A 14,091-nucleotide genomic window follows, 5' to 3' on the forward strand; every position below is an offset into this window, starting at 1 on the left:
AGTGCACAACCCCCTGTTATATGTCTAATTAGGATATATTGAATTTAATATATTTTCTTGGGACCCCTTCTATTAGCCAAAACCAAGAGCTCTATTCAGTGTGGCTCTCGACTCAATGGAGACAATAAGTGCTGTAGCAGTGCAGGGGGAAACACGCCAGGCCACGACCAAATGATGAACGTCTTGTCTTTTTATTCAGGCTTGTAGAACATAACATAAATTATTGGTAGTCTCCAGACAACAAAAGATGTAAGGAAAGTCCTTTTAAATCGGCAGTCCGGTAATAAACAACACAAAAGTCCTTTGGGTTCAATCAGGCATAGCCACAGCAAATCTTCCCAGCAGCGTGGTGCAGTGTCTCCAATCCAGCCTCTACTCCATACACAGGACACGTACCTCTGACCTGGTCAGCTGCACCAATTTATACCCACCACCTGTTCTGCTTAGGTGGAATTCCGTAATGGAGTGAGGAACGGCCCGGATCTATATCACGGATGCTAGTAACCGCCGTGATATATATCTTCTGTTACTCACTTCACCTCTCATCCTGCTGCAGTGCCCATCTGTTCTGTGCAGGTAACAGCAGATCACAGGGATTCCTAGTAATGAGACTCCTTACTATTAACTTGTCTTAAGGGGACTAGAAGTCTTAAATGAAAACCTAGTAATTCTATTGTCTAATAATGCATTTGCAGTGTACTCACCTGCTCTCCTGTATGCTCAACTGTGTCTTTTTCATATAGAGAAACCTTGTTGAGAAGTTGTAAGATCCGAAGCAATGTGTCAGCGTTACACGGTGACAGGGTGCATATCAGGAGTTGCAGAATAAGTAATTGTTCATCTTGATTCATATCTGCAAAAACAAGCACAAATGTTGCAATCATTTGACATCTATTAAATATGATATGAATAGTAACCAAACAGCAGCACCAAGCCAATATGCACCATATAATAGGTGTGGAGGAAGATAATAGATACTCGCCGTGCACGCCTGCCAGGTCCCGGACACTGAGGAGCCAAAGTAAACTGGAAGCAAGTTGTTTTTGGAAGGCAGCACTGGTCCAGGGGAGATCAGCCAAGAAACAGGAGGTATTGCTGATATATCATCCTTTATTAATAAATACAGATCCAGAAGTGAACCTGTATTTATTAATAAAGGATGATATATCAGCAATACCTCCTGTTTCTTGGCTGATCTCCCCTGGACCAGTGCTGCCCTCCAAAAACAACTTGCTTCCAGTTTACTTTGGCTCCTCAGTGTCCGGGACCTGGCAGGCGTGCATGGTGAGTATCTATTATCTTCCTCCACACCTATTATATGGTGCATATTGGCTTGGTGCTGCTGTTTGGTTACTATTCATATCATATGCAGTGTGTGCCAGCTGTGTTATACGACTGACACCCATTTACAAAGTGCGGGATTTGAGACAACTCCAATCCCAACTGTGTAACTCCTTATATGCTGGGGTAAATAGTGATTGCAGCATCTAAGCAGTTTGGCAGAGGGATGGGAATCCCTTTGTCACGTAATGCATCATAAAGTAGTTTATGGCAGCTAGGATCTTAGTACCACTTAGGCTAGAGCGTAACTTGGAGCTCCTGGGCCCCAATGCAAAACCTGAAACAGGGCTCCCAACTATAATGCTTTATCCATAGTACCGGGCTCTCTATATAGGGAAGAGAGGCCTTATGGGCCCCCTAAGGCTCCTGGGCCTGGGTGCAACCGTACCCTCTGCATCCCCTATAGTTACGCCCCTGACTTAGGCTGCTTTCACATCTGTGGCAGGGATTCTGTTTTCCTGCTCCATTCAGGGGAATCCCCTGGCCGAACTGGTCTGTCTCATGACGAAACCGAACAGCACTGAATGGACCCCATTGATTATAATTGGATCCTTACGGTTTCTGCTCAGCTGCATGCAGCGCTATTTCCTCTGGTACTTTGTGAACCTCTGCACAGAGATTTTAGCGCAGATGTGAACCCGGCCTTAGTACCACGGTCAGATTCAGTGACTGACAGCTACTTCTGTGTCGAAACTGATATGGGGAAGGCTCTCAATTACTGAATATCACCATTCACTGGATTCCTAAACATAATATAGTGCCATTACAAAATACAACTCTTCTCACAAAAAACAAGCCCTCATACAGCTAGGTCTGTTGAAAAATAGAAATGTTATAGCTCTTGGAAGGTGTGGACAAAAAAAAAAAAAGATAAATCGCTTTGGTCTTGAAGAGGTTAAAGCTATGGTGAAGTACCGTTATGAATTTTATTTAAAGAGTAACTGCATTTTTTATAAACCTTGGTTATTTCTCTCTATTTGAAACTTTCTGCTCAGACAGTCACATATCATCAGTTCTGACCTACTCCGATCTACTTGAGTTTATGTGTAAAGTTTCCAGTCAATTACTCAATCTGTGTTATGCTGTTACATGAATCCTACCACAGAAACTGCCTGGATGGAGAGAAAGCATCTCCTTGCACAGTCACTGATGATGAACGCACAGCTGCAGTCACAGTTATACAATCCCAATTCCAAAAAAGTTGAGACGCTCTTTAAAATGTAGGGAAACAGAGAATGCAATGATTTGGGAATCTCACATAACCATGTGTTATTTACAATAGATCATAGAACACATATCAGAAGGGGAAAGGGAGACATTTTTTCATAAATTTTTTTAAAAATTAACTCATTTAAAAAAAATTGATGGCAGCAACACATCTCACAAAAGTTGGGACAACGCCATGTCCACCATTGTGTAGCATCCAGTCTTCTTTTTTCAATAGTATCTAAACTGGTAAGGGAAGTGCCCAAGAGCTGGAGTTTGGGGAGAGGAATCTTGTCCCATTCTTGTCTGATGTAGGAGTCTAGCTGCTCAACAGTCCGGGGTCGTCTTTTTCATTTTATAATGCACCAAATGTTTCCTACTGGTGAAAGGTCTGGACTGCAGGCGGCCGGTTCAGCCCCCGGACTCTTTTTCTGTGAAGCCATGCTGTTGTGATGGACGCAGTATGTGGTTTAGCATTGTCTTACTAAAATATGCAAGGTGCACAGAATTGCGCTTTGTAATGCAAACCTATGCAGGCCGTGGAATTTCTGCCCGTGTGCAGGGGGCGTATGGCTGCGGTTTCTATCCCTTTTATGTAATTATATGATAAATACAGACTAGCAATTTTAGTATATGTAATGTTTGGGAGAATTTATTTCCCGTTCGGACCATTTTCTATGTGGTATATTGTATTCTTTGCTTTCATTATTTTCAATATTTAGTTTTGACAGTTGCAGTGGTTGTTCGATATTATGTTTACTTTTGCCTGAGGTTTATAATATTATTAAAAAGGTTTAAAACAACAGAACCAGACTTTCCATATACATAGAAAAAAGTATTTACCAGCACTTTGTATAAATGCAGTGTACAATTCCCACGGTAGAAGAGGCTCCTTCAAGTCTCTCAGAAATGCCTTGAGCACTGCAGAAACATCATGAACACATGTGTCGTCTCCAAGAAGCATATCCCCAGAAATGGCAAATTCTTCACGCAGCTGTAATAATAGAAATATTACTTATAAATGATTTAATTAAGAAAGCTTTGGTCTTCTGGCGTGTGTGCATACATCTGAGGGCTCCTTCACAGCAGCGTATGGCTTTTTGCATTCGCCCACACGCGTAAATCGCGTGAATGAAGAAAAGACGCAATCAAGTCCCGAGCTTAGTTAGCATTTTCTCGTCCATTCACACGGTCAGGTGCGACGTTCTTACGTGGCTAAAAATCGGTCATCTGAACGAGTACAGTGGAAGGCAATGCTTTAGACGGTCACAATTTTGGGGCGGCGTAAAAACGTGACTAAATAGCCATATAAAAACGCTTGTGTGAATAAAGCCTTAATGGAATTCGCTCACAAAAAATATAATAAAAAAACTAACCTGTAATGATAAACATTTATTTGTATTTAGACTTATGAAAAAAAGTTTACATCCTCCAATATTCCAAGACTAATGTTTGTATAATGCCACTTCACACCTGCATTAGGAAACAGTTCAGGGTTTCCATCTCTCTGCTCTGTTTTTCAATGAGAGAAACTGATATGAAAAATTCACCCGTTTTTCCCCTTCATTGGTTTCAATGGGTTTTCAAAAAAACGGAAAGCAAATGGAAAGGCTTCTGTTTGCTTCCATTCCATCAGGTTTACGTTGTTCTTGACAGAAAAATAATACTGCAGACTGCATTATTTCGCTGCCCCACTCGCCTCCATCTATGACACAGGCAGATACAGAGGCAGACTAACGATGATTTTATGTACCGCATGCAAGATCTGATCAGCAATTTACCATTGATTGGTCTTTCACTGCATGTGTTCACACTGCACAATTATTGTGCAAACCGCTTGATTGCACAAGCGATTTGCACAATTATTGTCCTGTGTAAAAGGGGCTTAAGTGAACCTTTAATGTTAATAACCTATAGATCCCCCTTTAAAGCAATCTCCACCAAGCCTTTCCTGTTGCTACAAATAACATTTGTACAATGTTGTAGAGAAATTTTTGACCATTTCCTTCTGCAGATGTGTTTTAGTGCATCAACATTTTTGGTATGTCCTGCGTGCACAGCCTACTTAAAGTCACATTATGACGTAATGCCCTTCTATACGTTCTGTATCAATAACCTGGTATTGCTGAGTTACACAGCCCGATCACATAATCCAATTCTACCACATGTTGTTTCTTCCACTGACACGCCATTTGCTTTGGAGTACATGGCTTTCAGCCAATACTTCAAATGGAGCATCATCAATGATGTCTTCAGAGGAAGAGGGGCCAGATCTTCTGCAGCTCTGTTCAGAGTGACAGACTACGATGCAGGTGCCAGTGCAGGTGCAGATTGTCACGGTACTTGCGCTGGGGCCTCCATTGCAGTCTGTCCCCTTGAATGGAACTTCAGAAGATCAAGTCCTCCTTCTCTGAAGACGTCATTGATGATGCACCATTTGGACTATTGTCCGGAAGACATGTACTCTGAAGCAAACAGCGAGTTAGCGGATGAAACAGCATGTGGGCGAATGGGACCAAGTGATCAGGTGATGTTACTCAACAATAACAGATTATTGATACAGAATGTACATTATACAGTAATATATAAAAAATATATAATTTTAAAAATATACATTCCCTTTAAAACTCACCTGTTCAACTCTTTTCTTTGAACTCCCAATACGAAAGATTCCAACTGTCTGAAGGCCTGAAAACATGATAGAGAAGGACTCTTTGTGTGCCTCATCATTTAGAAAATTTAGACTAATAATTGTATACAACATCACGCATCTGATCGGAGCTGTTGCTGCCGGGTGTCAGCTGTAATAAACAGCCATTTTAGGTCACCCCACGATCTCTTTTCCTACATACCCTGACGCTGCATGACGTAAATGTACATCCTATAGCAGGAAAGGGTTAAAAAGGGATTTAAAAAAAATATGTTGTGTGAGATAACCCTAAAAGGGTTGACTTCACTAGAAGACCATGACTCAGAATAAAGCTGATTGCCACATGTCTCTAACCCCATGTGATCCATTTGCCCTACAGTGTCCATTAATACGTAGTCTCAAAGAGTCAAACATCAAAACCCCCTTTTTCCAATAAAATGTCTAAACAATAAAACAAAACTGTAGTTTGCACTTTTATAAACATGGTAATACCAATTAACTTTTTTTTATCTAATGCATTTTTGAGCACCCTGTTTCCCACCAAAAAATGTAATAAACTGTAATTAAAAATTCATATGTACCCCAAAATGGTATCAATAAAACAAGCCCTCACACAGCCCCATTGATGAAAAAAATAAAAAAGTTATGGGGTGTCAGGTGACAGGTATTTTTTGAGTTTTCCTTTATTATTAATTATATAAAAAAGTAGTAAAACATTTTAAAAATTAAATAAATTTGGTAGCTACTTAATTATAGTGATCTGGAGAATAAAGTGAACTGTCAACACTGTGAAAACAAAACCTAAAACCATTGGCATAGTTGTGCTTTTTTTCCATTTCACACCACTTTAAAGGGGATATCTCATAAAAATAATTGTAATAACTTTAAATATCTCACAGGATACATGATAAGTATCTAATCTGTGGGGGTCCAACCGGTGCGATCCTCACCAATCACGAGAAGGGGAGTCCTAAGGCCTCATGTCCACGGGATAATTGTTATTTAAAATCCGCAGCATTTTTCCCGCACGCGGATCCGCGCCCCATAGGGATGCATTGGACACCCGCAGGTAGTTAAATACCTGCGGATGTCATTTTCCCTTTAGGCGCGGATTGCGTGTGCGGAAAAAAAACTGCGACATGCTCCATTTTCGTGCGGGTCTCCCACGGGGACGGCTCCCGCAGGCTTCTATTAAAGCCTAAGGAAGCCGTCCAGATCCACGGTACACCCGCGCCTGAATTTCTGCTCTTCGCGCGTGGGAGCGCGGGAGAGCAGGAGTTTAAAAAAAATTGAGTGCCTGGCGCGTGCGCGCGGCAAGCTGCCAGCGTGCCGAGCACATCCGCCAGGCCGAAGAAAGAAGATCCGGCCGCGACGGAGGGCAGGTCCGCAGTGTCGGGACAGGTAAGTAAATCTTTTTTAGCATCATGTTCGCGGAAGAGGAGGGACCCGCTGCGGGATTCTCCATGAAGAATCTGCGGCGGGCCTCATTTTCCCCGTGGACATGAGGCCTAAGTGTTCCCTAATGAATGGAACCGTGCGCACTACTTCTCCATTTGTTTATAAGGGAATGCTGGAGGTAAAGAAAGATGAATGGAGTGCAGACATGTGACCACTGTCTCGTCATCATTGGGAGTTGCAGCAGTTGGACCCCCCATCCCCATCAATCAGGTACTTATCACCTATCCTGTGGATAGGTGACTATTTTTATGGGACTACTGCTTTGAAGGGATAATATGTTACTTTAACTTTGACAATATGACAAAAGAAATAATAAAAAAGAAATAAAAACATGTGTAAAAGACTTGTCACTTTCTGCCGATAGTGTTCCTGTCATCATGTGCTTTTTTGAGTAAGAATTTTTTAAATTCAGTCATGTTGCCATTTACCAGTTTGTACATCATAAAATAATGGTTGATATGAGGTGATCACTGTGAGATCTCCCTCCATAGTAGACGAAATCAAGCAATTTGCCAAAAATAAACAACTTCTAACTATTCAGAACTGCATAGAGTTTCCTACTTTCATATTATTAGATGTATGTAATCTCAGTCCGGCAAACCTCCAAGTACCTTACCATACTTCTCAATGTGAGAACAGCAGCTCTCTACAATCCGGGGCACTTGCTTGTAAAGCGGATTCAGACTCAGGCAGAGATTGTTGTCTTCCTCCTGGGAACGCAATTCTGCAGGATGTGACAACTGTAGCGCTTCAAGAAGGCGATCATCTCCGGCGCCCAGCTCTCTTACAGAGTCAACAGAGAGCGCCCCCTAAAAGACAAGATGTCAAAACATACAATCCTTAATCCATTAACTTTGAATACATTTCAGATTTCTCCTGCTTTTTAAGACCATTAGAAACCCAGACTGGACTCCATCCAAGTGCTGTCACAAACACTGTGTGATTTAGATAAGTAACCCTCGAAGAATCTATTAACCACATGTCTGGATGACCGTATACTGCACACAAAGCAAACATTGGGTGTTTGTCATACTCTATAAACTCCAACGTAAATTATGGACATAGCATTCATATCGTATGGCTGCTAAATTTGTCAGAAGTGCGATACTTACAGCTTGAAATGTGCAAGCATGCAATGTATGGTGGTCTATGTCTATGAGAAAATGCAGGGTATAGAATGTGTGATCTGATACAAAACTCCAAATTATAATTAAATAAAGGTTACATGGTATAACAAAAGCTAAAAGAGTTTTTCTGCGATTTTTTTTGAAGCTGCACATGCCCAAAAATAATAAAAGCGGCTATACTTACTAGATAGATACTCACCAGTGCTAGAAAAGGACAGGAGACAGATTCTTATAGGGGTTCTGTCATTAGAAAACCAAAAATCCTTACCTATTCCTCCCCAGGCAGCCTCCCTACTGGATCTTCTCCTGTTTCCTGCAGTCCCCTGGGTCCACTCACTTCCAGCCATCCGATTCTTCATCTTTCAGTGACGAAGTGCCCATTACCAGCATTCTCCTTCCCGCGTACATTACGTCAATAGTGACGTAGCATTCATAGCCTAGCAGAGAGTGTCGAGCTATTGCTGAGATTGCGCATGCGCAATGTCCCTCTGCAATAGTATATGAACTCTTGCGGTGAGATAGTCTCAGCAATAGATCGGCATTCCCTCCTAGACAGTGAACGTTACGTCATTATACTGACCTACCGGAAGAAGAATGCAGAGAATGGACGGCTCATAACAAGAAGAAGAGAATCCGGCTGGCTGGAGGTGAGGTGACCCAGGGGACTGGAGAAGTTCAGCGAGGAAAAGATGTTGTATGAAGACTTCCTGCGGCGGAATAGGTAAGTATTTATTTTTTTTAAATGACAAAACCCCTTTAATCATACTGGAGATAATGCTGTTAGTGGCAGCATCTGTGTAAAAAAGGACTTTGATCCTGGTGAGGTCTGCTCTCTGGAGTGTCCTGGAGGCAGTCCCTCTCCGTTCTCTGCATTTCAGCTGCTCTATAGTTCTTCCCCTCTGCTCTGATTGACAGTTGTATTGGTCTCTCAAAAGGGACTCTACAGCCATCAATCAGAGCAGAGGGGACGAGCTGTGGAGCAACCTAATGCAGGGATTGTGCAGCACTTCAGGGACAGGGACTGCCTCCCGGACACTTGCGGGATTTGCAAGTGCTGGGATCAAAATTATTTTTAACACTGATGCTATCACTAGCAGGATTATCAAATATATAAAAGGTTAAACCTTTTCCAATCCAATTTGTATCCTGGTTTTCCTAGGGGGCTTACTCTTTTTCTGCTGTTATATAACGGCGCTATATGCTGGCTAAAACCAGTACTGCATGAGGTAACATGCTGGATAGGCTCCGACAGCAGAGAGGCTGGCAATATACAGTAAGAGAACCCTGACAGATATCTTCCAACATCAGAGCTGTACAGCCTTAAATCATAATGTCTTCAGAGATCAGACAGTGGATTGGAAAGGGTTAAGGTATGATGGGAAGCTCACCAAAATGTCAATATGGATAAGAAGTTCAGAAATAATTTCAAAAATATAACCGGCTCTCAAGAGAAGATCTCTTTTCAAATATATCAGAAATATCTATTCATAAAATTAAACAGTAAAAAGAAAAGAAAATACATACAATTACATGTAAAACAATTAATTAATAAACCAACCTATATATCAATGAATTGTATCAATCATAATAGAATATAGTCCCTAAATTTACCCCCTCACCCATGACAGTGACCTTAACCAATCATGCTTAGTAAAGACCTTTCGGTCAAAATGTTGCTATTAGGGCTTAGTCAGACGGGCGTTTTTAGCCGCGATTTACGCATGCGTCCGGCGATTTTTTTAAAACCATTGCTTTGCAATGGTATCGGACATATTAGCGCTTTTTATGCGCTCGTCCGATAAATTATAGAACAAAAAATCGCAGATCGCACCTATCTGCGATCTGCAATTCCTGTTCTCTTCTGTATATGCTCTCTATGGGGCCGGCGGCAGCAGCGCCGACCCCATTGAGAACATATAGAAGACAAATCATTCTTCTCTGCCACAGCTGTAACAGCTGTGGCAGAGAAGAACGATGTTTGCCCATTGAATTCAATGGAGCGGCAATACAGCCGCTCTATTGAAAGCAATGGGCTGCCGGCGTGCGCGGGGTGAATTGTCGGGAAGGGGTTAAATATATAAGCCCTTCCCTGCAATTCATCCTAAAATGTGTTAAAATTAAAAAAAATTGTGTACTCACCTTTCCGCTGCAGCCGGAGTCCAGCCGCGGCCGCTGTCAGTTCTCCTGAACTGCTTCTCGGCACTATTCAGCCGGCGGGGCTTTAAAATCCCCGCCTGCTGAATGATCTGCCTCTGATTGGTCACAGCCCTGACCAATCAGAGGCTGAAAACACTCACACACCCATTCATGAATTCATGAATGGGTGAGTGACTGCTGCCTTAGGGGCAGGTCTGACTCACATCCATTCATGAATTCATGAATGGGTGTGAGTGAGGCATGCCTCTGATTGGCTCAGCGCTGAGCCAATCAGGGGGCAGGTCTGACTCACACCCCCTTCACACCCACTGCAGGACGGCCGCGCGGAGCTTCGGCTGCCGGCAGAAGGTGAGTATACAATTGTTTTTTATTTTTACACATTTTAGGATGAATTGCAGGGAAGGGCTTATATATTTAAGCCCTTACCGACAATTCATCCCGGGCTCGCCCGCAGCGCATTGCTTTAAATGGAGACGGCTGTATTGCCATCTCCATTGAATGCACTGCGCTGGACAGCTCCGGCCCGTTTCTAATGAAACGCGGCTAGGAGCAGATTTTCGGGCGATTTGCGGGCGACTTGCGCGCACCGGTCACGCGATTTGCGGATGCGCATCCGTCATGCGATCCGCAAATCGCGCGAAAAAACGCCCGTCTGACTGAGCCCTCATGACTTTGGAGAAATAAAGGCTTTTTAATCGTTGCACCTTGCATGCTGTCACATCTTTTTTCTATGCTTCTGCATTGGGTTCGTGGATTCTGGTTCCAGGTGACTTGGCATATGTTGCCTCACTACTAAGTGCTCTGGATTGTGCTGCTGGCACCGATTATGTATCTATAATCAACCTCTCATCATTAGACAGGAAACCTGGGAAAATAAAAGAGGGACACACCTCGCCACTCCTCAGTCCAGGTTTCCTGTCTGGAGAGAGGACATCCTGTGGTGCCGTTTCTGAGATCTCACCTTGGGGTTGCAGGTCCTTTGTAGTGGTGCCTGAGTAGCAGGCTCCTCAGCAGTATAAATTTCCACAGGGGGCAGCAGCAAGCCTGGTCTATTATACTATAATCTAGTGGAAGAATGTTTGAACTACAAGAATATGCTCTTCTAGTTGGGTATACAATGAAATTGAATTGCCGAATTCCCGCGGGTCACTCGCGCAGATAATCTACAGTTCAATATGCCCATAGACAATCATTGGGCATCCGCAGGTAATTAAATACCTGTGGATGCCATTTTATCCCAGTGCGTGGATCGCATGCGCGGGATAAAAATTGCACCATGCTTCATTTTCTGCGGATTCCTGCACGGACAGTTTTTATTGAAGTCAATGCAAGCAGTCCGATCTGCGGCACACCCACAGCTGACACTGTGGACATGCCGCGGATGTGTGGGAAAGCAGGAGATTAAAAAAAATGCCCTGCTTTGGCATACCCGCGCACTCCACAGTGCCGCACCGCATCCAGACAGCTGAGAAAATGTCCATGGCTGCGGGCACGGGTGGAGTCCGCTACGGGATTCTGCACTTGGAATCCGCGCATGCCGTGGATATGAGTACTAAGGCCACCACTCTCAATAAATATATCAATGAGTTGTATCAAGCATACTGTAATCCAATATAATAAGAAGAAGAACCGCAATCAGCAATACATATTCTACTTTGGTATATACTAATGTGGTCAGTATTCGGCTGCCACTCTCAATGCGCTCAAAGGACAACTATAAGCTATTACAAGCTATATCCATTGATATGAGCAGTGTTTACTTGAAATAACTTCTTTGTGAAGTCAAAAAGTAGTGGTACATCCTAGTATTAAAGAGTTACAAACTCACAGTCTGGACTTGCTGTTCCGTCCACAAGTATCTCCAACACCTTTATGTAGATGACAGATACTGTATAGGCTGCCTCACCATCCATGTACCACTCAATGTAAATACAGTTGTAGGCCAGACTCAGCCTACTGTAGCACATACTGTTTATTGGGATTGTAAGGGTGATTTGACATCTGCGCTCAGGATTCAGCTTTCCTCCTCCATTTGGGGATCAGGAAATTGGAATCCCTGTAGCTCTATGGCTCAGTCTATGGGTGAAACCGAACAACGCCGGACGGACCCTGTTGACTATAATGGGGTTAGTCTACTTTCCGCCCAGCAGCCTGGCTATTGGATGGAATAAAAAACGCTACATGTTGCACTTTTTCTTCCACTTTTATGAGACGGATCTATGGAGGAACCACCGGTTAGAAGTTCCAACGCAGATGTGAAACTGACCTAACGCTATTATACTGGTTATTATATGCTTGATACAGTTGTTGCTTGATATGTATGTGAATGTGTTGCAAGGCTCCTATGACAGAGACATGACATTTTAGGTATATGTAGACCTTATTATCTCTTTACCGTTTAGTTTTATGAATAAAGATTTCTGATATGTTTGAAAAGAAGTCTTGAGAGCCGGTTACATTTTTGCAATCGCCACATGTACGGTATGTTTAAGACGTTCTTCCCTACCAAGCACTGTCTTGCAACTGCTGAGAGTCTCCCTTTGAAATCTAGCAGGCATTTAGGAAGACCTAATAGAAAGTAATATCCCTGATGGGATGTGTACTCCAGTCCTACTATGTATGGCTCTAAAGACAGCAGAATGTTTCCAGAAATCCGGTAATATAATGTATACAATGTAAGCAAAGACGGGCCAAGAATATCCTGGAATGTCTCCGAACTCTAGAAGAACTCTGCAGTCTTTCCAAGGTAAGCTGATAAGGAAATTGTAATTGGAGAAAGATTTCTGTGCTGAAAGCTTCAACTCTGTGCTTTTCATCATACCGTTACATATCTTCTTAAAATTCCTTAACGGCAAAGTCAGGAATGCCCACTCCCCTTCTTCGCTGACAGTAAACATAAATGTATTAAGGTCCAAATGTCTTAGCTGATTAATTTGTAATATATGTATTATAACTTTTTTCTTACAGAGCAATAGAGAGGAATGGTAACATTTTTTTAATTTGCAGCCATTTCATTGAAATTTATATAGCAGTCAACGAGCTTAAAGTGGTTGTCCGGGACTTTGCTGTAGCAATAACGTGCCATAAATGACCTCATCCTGTGATTGGCTGCAGAGGTCATGTGAACGTAGGAAGTCGACACCAAAGTAGAGAACTAGGGTCTGGCCCAACCTGAAAGAATTAAGCATGATGCCTTGATGTCAGGTTGACTAAGGCAGCTTTCACACCTGCTTTAAGGCTCAGTTAAGGGTTTCTGTGTCTCTGCTCCGTTTTTGGAGGAGAGAAACACATAAAAAAGCAGATCCATTTTTTTCTCCATTGATTTCAATGGGTTTTCCAAAAAAACTGGATGGCTGTCATTGGTTCATTGATCACCGACTCTGATTGGCTGAGCCACGGCGCTCGAGAACCAATCACAGCCAGCGCTTCCTGGAGGTGGGGATTTTAAACCTGCAATCCAGGAAGGGCTGCCTGAAGACTCCAGAAATAAAGTGTGCCGGAACTGCAGAGAAGACGTACGCCAGGGCTGACAGCGCCTGATAGGTGATGTATTATTATTATGTTTTCTTGTAATGATAGAGCTTATTTTCAGGAGAGGGCTTATATTCCCTCCCCCCCCCCCTGAAAATTCCAGCAAAAGAGCGCTACAAAGTCACGCGAGAAAGCGCAGCAATATCGCACAGAACACAGATGCAATATTGCTGCAATTTTCCCACGGTGATATCACATCTAGAGATGAGCGAGTATACTCGCTAAGGCACATTACTTGAGTGAGTAGTGCCTTAGCCGAGTATCTCCCCGCTCGTCTCTCCAATTAGAGAGGGCAAAAATTGATGTTAGGACAGACGGCAAGGTGTTATTTTGTGCACCGGTGTAATGTACAATGTGAAATACTGTGAACAGTTGCTGAGATTAATAGAAGTGGCAGGTGCCAGACTTTAAAGAATATCCGAGGTTAAAAGTATATTCCTGAGAGGGGCACCAACCATCTTGAATGGAGAAGATGGCAATCCTTAGCAGTGATTAATCCCATTATGTCGCAAGTTGGCATTTTGGATGTGGGCAGACAAAAATAGCGTCCAAAGTGGGTGCAATATCCACAGGGAGGTGGCTTTGAATGCAGTTATAGAGCCAGGAGGACTGAAGAGAAAA

General features: G+C 42.8%; 1 protein-coding gene across 1 annotated transcript in view; it reads right to left on the bottom strand.

Moving 5' to 3' along the window:
- The window catches only part of LOC136580424 (rho GTPase-activating protein 6-like), a 66,456-nt gene that overhangs the window by 26,306 nt on the left and 26,059 nt on the right, over positions 1–14,091 (bottom strand). Inside the window, exons 5-8 of the mRNA XM_066580999.1 lie at positions 7,272–7,464; positions 5,180–5,235; positions 3,391–3,541; positions 705–853 (exon numbers count right to left, since the gene is read on the bottom strand). Of these exons, the coding sequence (XP_066437096.1) occupies positions 705–853; positions 3,391–3,541; positions 5,180–5,235; positions 7,272–7,464 (549 nt within the window). The remainder of the gene's footprint in view (positions 1–704; positions 854–3,390; positions 3,542–5,179; positions 5,236–7,271; positions 7,465–14,091) is intronic.

Source organism: Eleutherodactylus coqui, chromosome 10 (assembly GCF_035609145.1).
Source record: "Eleutherodactylus coqui strain aEleCoq1 chromosome 10, aEleCoq1.hap1, whole genome shotgun sequence".
NCBI lineage: Eukaryota > Metazoa > Chordata > Amphibia > Anura > Eleutherodactylidae > Eleutherodactylus > Eleutherodactylus coqui.